At 47.7% G+C, this 12,173-nt stretch overlaps 1 protein-coding gene across 2 annotated transcripts in view; it reads right to left on the bottom strand.

The window, feature by feature from the left end:
• Positions 1-12,173, bottom strand: part of MON2 (MON2 homolog, regulator of endosome-to-Golgi trafficking) — a 522,785-nt gene that overhangs the window by 50,947 nt on the left and 459,665 nt on the right. For both annotated transcript variants that reach the window (XM_033958262.1, XM_033958263.1), the window contains one exon: positions 3,998-4,121. In XM_033958262.1, the coding sequence (XP_033814153.1) occupies positions 3,998-4,121 (124 nt within the window). The remainder of the gene's footprint in view (positions 1-3,997; positions 4,122-12,173) is intronic.

The raw sequence follows: 12,173 nt of genomic DNA, 5'->3' as shown, positions 1-12,173 counted from the left end.
CAGGCAGCCTGTTTTATTTATAATATTACTTTTGAATGCACAGGAACTGAAGAATAGCAGGATTAAACTTGGTGAAATGCAATAAGGATTAGATTCAAGCATGTAGGTGTAAAAATATAAATGCATTGACCATTTTACAAAGGGAATAAATGTGTTATGTCCTCATTGGTATTTAGCACTTCCTCTAAATCAGGGGTGTCCAACCTGCGACCTGAGGGCAGCATGCGGCCCCATGAAGTATTTTGTGCAGCCCTGGTCAAGAGCGATGCAGTGTTTTCCTCTGCTGTCCCCGGGTGTTTACTGTATTGCCGGCTTCCTCCTCTGTCTTGCTGCAGCATTTGTACATTTGTGCGGCTCCAGAAACATTTTTTTCAGCCAATGCGGCCCAGGGAAGCCAAAAGGTTGGACACCCCTGCTCTAAATAATGCATAAATGTGAGAAAACTGCTCATTTGTATCTGGAGCTTTGAGGACTGGGTTTCTATTTCTGGGTCATATCACATAAATATTTTTTAAAAGCAACTGTCCCAGCATAGATCCCTGGGCCACTCCACTATTTACAGCACTATACCCAGATATTTAAATGGGATGTGTTGGTAAGTGGTATGAGTGTGCCCCAAACACATATATGTACTTCCCATTTTATAATGCAAAATGTATGGTAAAATTGACCTCTACTATATATGTTTACTTGTAAGCCACTTAGGAGATAAGCAGATAATAAGCTCTTTAAATAAATAAATAAATAATGGGACAACATACTTAAAATTTTTTAAAAATCCATATAAATATCCAGAAGCCAGCAAGTGTCAGCTCCCAGTTATGAACTAGGAACTCAAACAAGGAGTAAATGCAAAAGTTGATATCAAAATCCTCAGTCCTTTGAACATCCACACATGGGAGGAAGGAGGGAGAAAGAGACCCAACCATGTAGGGAGGGAGACCCAACCATGGAGGAGGGAGGAGAGAGAGAGACCCAACCATGGAGGGAGGAGAAGAGAGAGAGGTTAGGATCACAGGAAAATTTACTGGGAGAAAGTGGTGCAGATAGGGGTGATAGGGTGATGTTTAAGAGGGCTAGATTCTGGAAATAGGGATGGAAAAAATAAGGGAAATGGTGACAGAGGAGGGAAGGAGAGAAATAGTGAGCAGAGTGGTGGGCACAGGGAGGGAAGGGGAGGAAAAGAGGGTACCCACAGAAGGGGAGGAGAGGGAGATGATGATGCCCATGAATTTTAGGGAAGGGAAGAGACGTAAACTAGGCAGATTTGAAAAGGAGGAAGAAAAGTTGATCATGAAAGATGGATATAGGACAGAAAGTAAAGAGGAGAAAAAATGAAAAAGAAAGCATAAATAGACAGAGCACAGAGAAGCAGAATTACAGATGTGAAATGAGATGATTAGAAAGATAAAATCACTAGACAACAAGGCAGGGAAGGACAGATGCTGCACGGGCTGGGAGGGGATTGGGAAGGACACAGGCTGCAAGGGCTCAAGGTTAGGAAGGGAGGGAAATAGAGATGCAAGGGAGATGCTACCGGTGGGTGAGGGAAGAGAAAAAGAGAATTGTTGGACATAAGTGTGTGGAGTGGGAAGGAAAGAGATGGTATACATGGGGAAAGGACAAAACAGGGAGAATTATTGGACATGATAGTGATGGAGAGGAGGGAGTGAGAAATGTTACACTGGGAGGGAGGAGAGATGACTCGAAAGGAGAGATGTCAGATTCCAGAGAAGGGTAATGGAAGGAGGCAAGAGAGAGATGCCAGACTAGTGGAATGGGAAGGAGAGAGAGATGCCAGACCACTGGAATGGGGAGAGAGATGCCAGACCACAAAATGGAAGGAGAGGAGAGAAATATGCCAGACTGCAGGAAGGAGACAGATTCCAGGCTATGGGAAGGAGAGGAGAAAGATGCTAAACTATAGGAAGAGAAAAAACAGAGATGTCTGACCATGGAAGAGGGAGAAAGAGGGATGAGATGGTGCACAGAGATGGAGGGGAGAGGGAGACAGAGGGAGAAAATGGTGCACAGTAATGGGTGTGGCAGGGAAGAGATAAGAAGAAATGCTTCTTATGGATAGATGGGAATAGGGGAGAAGAGGGTGGAGATGATACACATGGCTAGATGGGAAGGGAAGACATGGAAAAGAAGATAGATTTTGAGAAGCAGAAAAATGGAAGAAAGTTGAATGATAAAGGTTAATGTTAAAGATGGATGTAGGGCAGAAACTGAAGAAGAGAAAAACAGCAAATGGATAAGAAGGCCTTGGATACACAGTTAAGAGCACAGACAGAAGGAAGTGCAACAAGAGACTGGGAATAGATTGATTAGAAAATAAAATTACCAGACAACAAAGTTAGGAGAAGTGATTTTATTTTCAATTTAGTGATTGAATTTGTCAGTTTTGAGAATTTATTTATATCTGCTATTTATATTTTGCACTGTTCAAGAGAAATGCATTTGTTTCTATTTTTCTCTGGGTTGTACTGCATGCAGAGTCTCTGCATCTTAAGATTTCATTTGTCTATATCAGTACTTTTAGTTTGTGGTCCCTATATTTGCATAGGGGTTATCTGTGTTCTGCATGTGTGACCAAGGCAGGTATTCTGGTTAGGAATGAATTTTGAGAAGTATACAGTATGCTTTATATACCGTATTTGCGGCGTATAAGACGACTTTTCAGTTACCCTTAAAATCCTCCCCAAAGTCGGGGGTCGTCTTATACGCCGGGTACTGTCTTACATGCCCCTTACTTTACATTAGAGAGCTGCACGGGGACGCCCCTAGGATCGGGGGATCCGTGGGGACGCCCCCTTGGGTCGCGGGCGATCCCATGGGGACGCCTCCGAGGGTCGCGGGATGGATGTACTCAGTCTTCTGGATGTACGCGGCTCTTACTTCTCCCTACCTTCTCTGCTTGCAGCTACAGAGCCGAACGGAAGTCTTCCCGACGTCAGCGCTGACGTCGGAGGGGAGGGAGGGCTTAAACAAAGTCCTTCCTCCCTCCGATGTCAGTGCTGACGTCGGGAAGACTTCTGTTCGGCTCTGTGCTGCAGGCAGGGCAGATAAGGAGAAGGAGAGTAGCCTCGCGGTTCGAGTGGCTACCAAGGGAGAGGAGCGGCCCACCCCGCCCCGGTTGCAGCACAGCCGGCCAGGTTCCCTTACTTTTGTGGCACTTCCCGACCGACCGATAACAGCCCGGGTCCGACAATCCTCCCTGCCTGTAGCCGCGAATCTAAATTACCTTCTTACAGCAGCTGTAAGAAGGTAATTTAGATTCGCGGTTAAGGGCAGGGAGGTTTGTCGGACCGGGGCTGTTGTCGGTCGGTCGGGGAAGTGCCACAAAAGTAAGGGGACCTGGCCGGCTGTGCTGCACCCGGGGCGGTAGAGAAGGTGTGCGGAAGAAGGGGTAGTCTTTACGGCGAGTATATAACAAACTCTATATTTTAACTGTAAAAGTTGGGGGGTCGTCTTATATGCCCAGTCGTCTTATACGCCGGCAAATACGGTAGTTTAATTTTATGGCTAACCATTATGTGTTGTTAATAAAATTATATATATGAAAAATGAATGGAAAAAATGGTATTACAATTAGTACTATTATGGGGGCAGGGTCTGGGGCAGAGCTTTTGGGCCCCCCAAAACAAAAAAGCGTTCCGCTGCCTATGAACTATTTAATCCTAATCTTTGTTTCTTATTTTTAACGTGGAATTATATTAGCTCCCCTTTAGTTCTAAAATCCAGATCTATTCTAAGTGGCAGATTTCTATAAGTTAAAGATCACGAGTAGATGTCATATTCTTGAGTTCCTTGAGAACTCTAGGACAAATACCATCAGATCCTGATAGTTTGTTATCATTCAGTTTGTTAGTTTGCTGCCATTTGATGTGAATAGGTGGTTTATTAAAAAAAAAAAAAAAAAAAAAAAAAAAAAGGAGAACAGTTTTACAATAATCTATTTTTTGTCTACTCCTTTACTATTCCAGTAACATACCTGTAAACGAAGAAGACTGTGAATGTATTGAGCCCTTGTTAAGCATAGCCATTATCTGGCCCACAAATTCCTTTGGAATAAAATTAGCATATGGAAGAATTTCAGCACTGATGAGCTGTACAACCTATATAAGAAAAGAAAAAAGATTTTGGAGAGGTTTTCTAAGATAAGATTAAATGTCTCCATTTAAACTAATCAGACACTTAGAAAAAAAATCATTAAAAAATATCCCTAGGAGATTAAACAAATAATTAGCAAAACATTCTGTGATGCTCACAACAACATTTTAATGCAAAGTTACTAACGCTTAACTTTTTCAATAAACTTGTTTTTATATTTTGAAGTATGTCACAATTTCTTTAACATTACTGTAGAAGGAAGATTGCCACTCATTCCATTTTGTCCAAAAATTAAAAAGCAGAGCTTTTAGATTAATATAAGGACCTTTTACAAAGCTGTGGCAAAAAGTAGCCTTAGTATGTCCTTATGTTGGTCCATTCCCACAGACAAAAAATGGCTAATTTTCATTTTATGATTTAATTGCCATGCATTAATGTTTCCATTAGCACAGGGCCATTAACAAAAATTAATGTATGAGCCCTTACCGCCACTTATTTTGTAGGCGGTAAAGGCTCATATGAAAATCCTGCACTGCATCTAATCAGTTATGCACATGCTAATTGTAGTTGCACTGATTAGTGCAGACATGCCAACTCAGCTAAAAGTGGCATGCTGTTATTGTGGGTATCCAAATGTAGCAAGGGGGCTATGATAGTGTAAGCAAGGGTTGGACATGGAGCTTCCACAAACATAACCATACAAATGGTTTAAACATAAAATGAAAGCTCTATTAATGTTCAACAAAGTCTTGACTTCAACATAAGCAAACCAAGACTAGCTAGAAAGGACAGGACTTTCACAGGTTGCATAAATAAAGCTTCTGTTACCTTATATCATAGTTAAAAAGGCGTATGATAGAGGGCTGCTCCTGTCTTAACCATGCTTTTCTGGCTTGTCTCTGGTGAGAACTCATTTGGAATACTGTGTGCAGTTCTGGAGGCCCCACTACCGAAAAGATGTGCTGAGAGTAGAGTCGGTGCAACGGAATGGCCACCAGGATGGTCTCGGGGCTCAAGGATCTATCGTACGAGGACAAGGCTGAAAATCTTTGCGGCTGTACTCACTCGAGGAACGTAGGGAGGAGGAGATCATGATCGAGACGTTTAAGTATATTACCGGCCGTTATCGATGATGGAGAAGAGATTCTTCTTTCTCAAAGGACCTCAGCCACAAGAGGGCATCCGCTCAAACTGAGGGGTGGGAAATTTCATGGCAACACCAGGAAAGCAATGTTACTTTACCGTAACAGTTTGTTATCCAGGGACAGCAGGCAGCTATTCTCACTAGTGGGTGATGTCATCCGACAGAGCCCCGATACGGACGTCTCTACAAGCATATTTTGCTTGAAGAAACTCAGAAGTTTTGAAATGCCCGCACCGCGCATGCACCAGTGCCCTCCCGCCGATGCTCCGGGCGTGTCTCCTCAGTTCAGGTAGCTAGCAGAGAAGCCAACCCAGGGGAGGTGGGTGGACGTGAGATATAGCTGCCTGCTGTCCCTGGATAACAACTGTTACGGTAAGTAACATTGCTTTATCCCAGGACAAGCAGGCAGGTATTCTTACTAGTGGGTGACCTCAAGCTAACCTCAATGGGATGGTGGGAGAGTTGGCAACTTAGGAGAATAAATTTGTAACACTGTTTGGCCAAACTGTCCATCCCTTCTGGAAGAAAGTATCCAGACAATAATGAGAGGTGAATGTATGAAACCGAGGACCAAGTGGCAGCCCTTACAATCTCTCAATCGGTGTCGATCTGAGGAAGGCTACAGAGGCCGCCATCGCTCTGACCTTATGGGCTGTGACCTTACAGGGAAGGGGTAATCCAGCCTGGGCATAGCAGAAAGAGATACAAGCCGCCATCCGTTGGAGATGGTACACTTCGATTACAGTCGTCCCAATTGTTTGGATCAAAGGAGACGAAAAGTTGAGGAGCAGTTCTGTGTGGTTTGGTGCGATCCAGGTAGAAAGCCAAAGCACGTTTACAGTCCAGAGTAATGAAGAGCTGATTCTTCAGGATGAGAATGAGGCTTTGGAAAAACACTGGAGGTACAATAGATTGGTTGAGATGAAACTCTAGAGGACCACTTTAGGCAGGAATTTCGGATGAGTGCGGAGGACCACCTTGTCATGATGGAATACTGTGAAAGGTGGATCCGCCACTAAGGCCTGAAGCTCACTGACCCTGCGAGCAGACGTGAGGGCCACCAGAAAAACCACTTTCCAGGTGAGATACTTAAGTGGAGCCTTGTTGAGAGGCTCAAAAGGAGGCTTCATAAGCTGAGAAAGGACAACATTGAGATCTCAAACCACTGGAGGGGGTTTGAGAGGAGGATTGACATGGAAAAGTCCTTTCATAAATCTGGAAACCACAGGATGAGCAGAGAGAGGTTTCCCATGTAGAGGCTGATGGAAAGCCGCAATAGCACTCAGGTGGACTCGTATAGATGTAGACTTGAGACCAGACTGAGACAGGTGTAGAAGATAGTCCAATACAGAGGATAGGGAGGCTCGCTGAGGCTCCTTGGAATTGGAAACACACCAGGAAGAAAATCTAGTCCACTTCTGGGAGTAGCATTGATGAGTAGCAGGCTTCCTGGAAGCCTCCAAGACATCCCTCACCGCCTGTGAAAACTGATGAGGAGTTACGTTAAGAGGAACCAAGCTGTCAGGTGGAGAGACTGCAGGTTGGGATGAAGCAGTGAACCTTGATGTTGAGTAAGTAGTGAAGGAAACACTGGAAGAAGCACCGGCTCCCTGCTGCTGAGTTGAAGGAGAAGGGAGAACCAAAGTTGTCTGGGCCACCGAGGAGCTATCAGAATCATGGTGGCATGGTCGGATCTCAACTTGACCAGAGTCTTTTGAATGAGAGGAAATGGAGGAAACGCATACAGGAAGCGATTCCCCCAATCCAGCAGAAAGGCATCTGCCTCGAGGCGATGAGGAGTGTAGATCCTGGAGCAAAACTGAGGCAGTTTGAAGTTGTGGAGAGCCGCAAAGAGGTCTATCTGAGGCGTCCCCCATTGTGCAAAGATCTGATGAAGGGGGTTGGAATGGAGAGTCCATTCGTGAGGCTGGAGGAGACGACTTAAGTTGTCCGCCAAGGCATTGTCCTTCCCCTGAATATATATAGCTTTGAGGAAGGCATTGTGGCGAACCGCCCAATCCCAGACTCTGAGAGCTTCCTGGCAAAGGGAGGCCGTTCCCGTGCCCCCTTGCTTGTTTACATAATACATGGCGACCTGGTTGTCTGTGCGAATGAGGACCACCATGTCGTGCAGCAGATGTTGAAAAGCTTGAAGAGCATAGAAGATGGCTCTGAGCTCCAGAAGATTGATTTGATGGAGTCGGTCCGCACTGGTCCAGAATCCCTGAGTGCAAAGCCCATCCAGATGAGCCCCCCAGGCATAGTTCGAGGAATCTGTCGTGAGAACCTTCTGGTGGGGAGGAGTGTGAAACAGCAAACCTCTGGATAGATTCGAAGAGGTCATCCACCAAAGTAGAGACTGCCGAAGAGCAGGAGTGACGATGATGTGTCGAGTCAACGGGTCTGACACCTGAGTCCATTGAGAAGCCAGGGTCCACTGAGGAATTCTGAGATGGAGTCTGGCAAAAGGCGTCACATGAACTGTAAAGGCCATGTGGCCCAGGAGGACCCTCATGTGTCCCGCCGAGATGGACTGGCGAGAAGACACAGACTGGCAGAGATGAAGAAGAGCATCCATGCGCTGAGGAGGAAGGAATGCTCGGAGTCGAATGGTATCTAGGACTGCCCCGATGAAGGGGAGAGACTGGGTGGGCTGGAGATGAGATTTGGGGAAGTTGATCTCGAAGCCCAAACTCTGCAGGAAGCAAATTGTCGACAGGGTCGCCAAAATGACCTCTGGAGCTGAGGGGGCCTTGATGAGCCAGTCGTCGAGGTAGGGAAACACCTGAAGACCCCTGTTCCAGAGTGCAGCGGCCACCACCACCAGACACTTGGTGAAGACTCTGGGAGACGAGGACAGGCCGAATGGAAGCACTCGATACTGCAGATGCAGATGTCCCACCCGAAACCTGAGGAACTTGCAGGAGGCCGGATGAATAGGAATGTGAGTGTAGGCCTCCTTGAGATCCAGAGAGCATAACCAGTCGTTCTGCTCGAGGAGGGGGTAGAGAGAAGCAAGGGTCAGCATGCAAAAATTCTCTTTGACCAAGAACTTGTTGAGGACCCGAAGGTCCAGAATAGGTCGCAGGTCGCCCGTCTTCTTCGGGACAAGGAAGTACCAGGAGTAAAAACCCCGGTCATGCTGGTCCACCGGGACTGGCTCAACGGCCCGAAGCCGGAGCAAAGCCTGAGCTTCCTGAAGAAGGAGGGCGGTCTGCGTCAAGTTGGAAGGATACTCTCTTGGAGGGTGGTCCGGAGGGACCCGATGGAATTGAAGAGAGTACCCTTCTCTTACGATGGAAAGGACCCAGAGGTCGGTGGTAATAGCCTCCCATCGATGAAAAAAATGGTGGAGGCGACCCCCGATGGGAAAAACAGGGGAATGCAGAACGAGGTCGGTTATGCTCCCTGGGATGGAGTCAAAAAGGCTGAGTAGCCTTGGGTGCAGCCGGTGGTTGAGGTTTCTGTTGAGCCTTCTGAGGAGGCTGCTGCTTCACTGGCTGCCTCGCAGCCGGAGTCTGCCTCGGAGTGTAACGCCGCTGATAAATCAAGGGCGGTCTAGAAGGCCGAGACTGTTGAGGCTTAGGCTTAGGCCGAAGGATAGATTGAAAAGACTTCTCATGGTCTGAAAGCTTCTTTGTCACCGTCTCGATGGACTCATCAAACAGATCCGCTCCCGCACAAGGCACATTGGCAAGCCTGTCTTGGAGGTTCGGGTCCATGTCGATGGTCCGAAGCCATGCCAACCGACACATGGCCACGGAACAGGCAGCAGCACGTGCCGATAGCTCAAAGGCATCGTACGAAGATTGCATAAGCTGCAGACGAAGCTGGGAAAGCGAGGCTACCACTTCTTCGAACTCAAATCGAGCCTGAGAATCGATGTAGGGAGTAAATTTTCGAAGTACAGGCAAGAAGAACTCCAAATAAGAAGCAAAGTAGAAATTATAATTAAGAACTTGGGAAGCCATCATCGAGTTCTGGTAGATTCTTCTCCCAAACTTGTCCATCATCCTGCCCTCACGACCCGGTGGTACAGAGACATACACCTGGGAGGGATGAGAACGTTTGAGGGAGGATTCGACCAGCAGGGATTGGTGAGAGAGTTGAGAGCCCTCGAACCCCTTGTGATGGACTATGCGGTATCGGGCATCCAATTTGCCCGGGACTGCAGGAATAGAATAAGGTGTCTCAAAACATATCATAAATGTCTGGTCAAGCAATTTATGGAGAGGCAGTCGAAGAGACTCTGCAGGGGGGTAAGGCAAGTGCATGGTGTCGAGATACTCCTTAGAATATCGAGACCCAGTGTCCAAAGTAACATCCAAGTCATCAGCCATCTGTCGGAGAAAAGAAGAAAAAGACAACTGGTCGGCCAATACAGGTCTCCGAGACGGATTGGACGAAGTTGAGGCCTCAGGATCCAGAGAAACTTGGGACCGACAGGGAGAAAAAGAGGTAGATGGTTCCTCGTACTCCGGTCCCTCCGGGGGAGATATGTCAGAGGAAGAGTACCCCAAACGTGGTAGCTTCTTCTGCGGCGAAACCTCAGAATGGCGCGAGGAGTGCCGTGATGAATGCTTGGACCGATGCCCCTCACGGTGCCTGGAGGGGGAGCGAGAATGACGATACTTCGCATGGTCCCCCGAAGCTTCCAGCGAGTGAATGGGACTCGAAGCTGTAGATCGAAGAGGTGGAACAGACAACGCGTCACACGACGCAGCCCAGGCCTGGTATGGGGTGCGGAAGAACTCTTCCTGAGACTTGCTATGCCCAGGGCTTCGATTACCCACAGGAGGATTCCCGCCCTGTTGGCGTGGAGGCGTAATGGGCTCCAAAGGAGGCATGTCGCTGAAGGAAGCCCGCCTCGAGGGACCGGCCGCCCTACGTCGCTCCTCCTCGCCAAGTAGCGAGATTGACCGGCGAGGAGGAGGAGGAGGGGGTGTCCGCCTCCCAGAATCGGGACCGGGAGGTCACCCTGGATGGAGGCAATTAACCTGGGTCCCATAGTTTGCATGAGCTTGACAAACTGAGCTTCCAAGAGGGGCCGTAACGAAGCCGATATGGAGGGATCCGCACCGAAAGGGGGTCCTCCAGCACGGTCTTCGCACTCCTTCGTGGTCGAGTGCTTCTGCTTGGAAGCTTTCGGCACCTTAATGACCACGGGCGGAATGGTGGAAGGCAGTACCTGAGCCGAGGAGACGGGGACAGGCACCGGCGCCGAACTCGGGGCCGAAGCCGGAGTGAACGAAGCCGGCTTCAGAAGGCCCGGAGTAGCAGGAGTAGCAGCTGGCTTCGCATGGAAAGGCGAAGCGGCTGATGAAGTCAAAGCCGAAGGTTCTTTAGCAGCCTCCATCTTGAACATCGACTCCCACAATAGACAGCGCTGCTTAAACGCCAGCGCTGTAAGAGTGGAACAAGGCCGGCACGATTTCGGGAAATGTTCTGGACCAAGACACTGCAGACAGCGTCGATGCGGGTCCGTCAGCGAAATTGCGCGCTGGCACTTGCTACACTTTTTAAAACCGGTGATTGGCCGGGACATAGGCCGAAAAAGCTCCGCTGTAAGATCGAAGACGCGGGGCCTGAGCCACGTGGCCGACCCGGCCGACTCGCCGGAAGAAATTTTTTTTTTTAAAAAGAATAAAAACAAAGAAAACACACGATAAAGAGTAAAATAAACCTAAAATCGCGGCAATTAGAAGGCAAACACGGGAATTCAGTCAGCGCAGAATTGAAGTAAAACTTCTCAGCTCCGCGGAAAGAAAAGAACTGAGGAGACACGCCCGGAGCATCGGGCGGGAGGGCACTGGCGCATGCGCGGTGCGGGCATCTCGAAACTTCTGAGTTTCTTCAAGCAAAATATGCTTGTGAGACGTCAGTATCGGGGCTCTGTCGGATGACATCACCCACTAGTGAGAATACCTGCCTGCTTGTCCTGGGATAAATATTTATTCACCGAGAGAGTGGTTGATCCTTGGAACGAGCTCCTTGTGCAGGTGATCGAGGCAAACAGCGTGCAAGAATTTAAGAGCAAATGGGATGCCCATGTGGGATCCCTTAGAGGGTTAAGCCAAGGGAACCTGTCACCAGGAGTGGGATCCCTAGGACAGTAGACTTGGGGGTTCGTCAGTAGAGTGGGCAGACCTGATGGGCTATGGCCCTTATCTGCCATCATCTTCTATGTTTCTATGGAGTTTTATCTGACCTCCCTGAACCATACCCGCCAAGCTGAGTTCTCGAGAGCTAGATTCTTAGGGAAGGAGTGTTGTTAAGGGGAACTGGTAACTTCCTGTACACTCTCATAGGTATGCATAACATATTGTATTTTATAGTTTCAGTTTATTTTCACTTACTATTTCGCCTATTGGGAGTACCTTCTAAACTAAACTAAACTAAACTAAACTTTAAGTTTATATACCGCATCTTCTCCACAGATGTACAGCTCGGCACGGTTTAGGTAATAAGCCACCTTCTAGGTGGCTTATGACCTAATAAAATAATAACATATAGTAATGTGAGGGTATACATATTCAGGGCTTCCAGTCTCTCCTCATATGTCTTCTGGCGCAAGCTTCCTGTCATTTTTGTTGCCCTCCTCTGGACCGCTTCAAGTCTTTTTTACGTCCTCACCAGATACAGTCTCCTATAACGAACACAATACTCAAGTGGGGCCTCACCAACGACCTTGTACAGGGGCATCAATACCTTCTTCCCTTCTACTAGATTACGCCTTATCTTTATACAGCCCAGCATCCTTCTGGCAGCAGCCACCGCCTTGTCATACTGTTTTTTTCGGCTTTAGATCTTTGGACACTATCACCCCAAGGTCCCTCTCTCCCCATCCATGCATATCAGCTTCTCATCTCCCAGCATATACAGTTCCTTCCGATTATTAATCCCCAAATGCATT

This window comes from Geotrypetes seraphini, chromosome 9 (assembly GCF_902459505.1).
Source record: "Geotrypetes seraphini chromosome 9, aGeoSer1.1, whole genome shotgun sequence".
NCBI lineage: Eukaryota > Metazoa > Chordata > Amphibia > Gymnophiona > Dermophiidae > Geotrypetes > Geotrypetes seraphini.
This window is presented reverse-complemented; position numbering and strand designations above follow the sequence as displayed.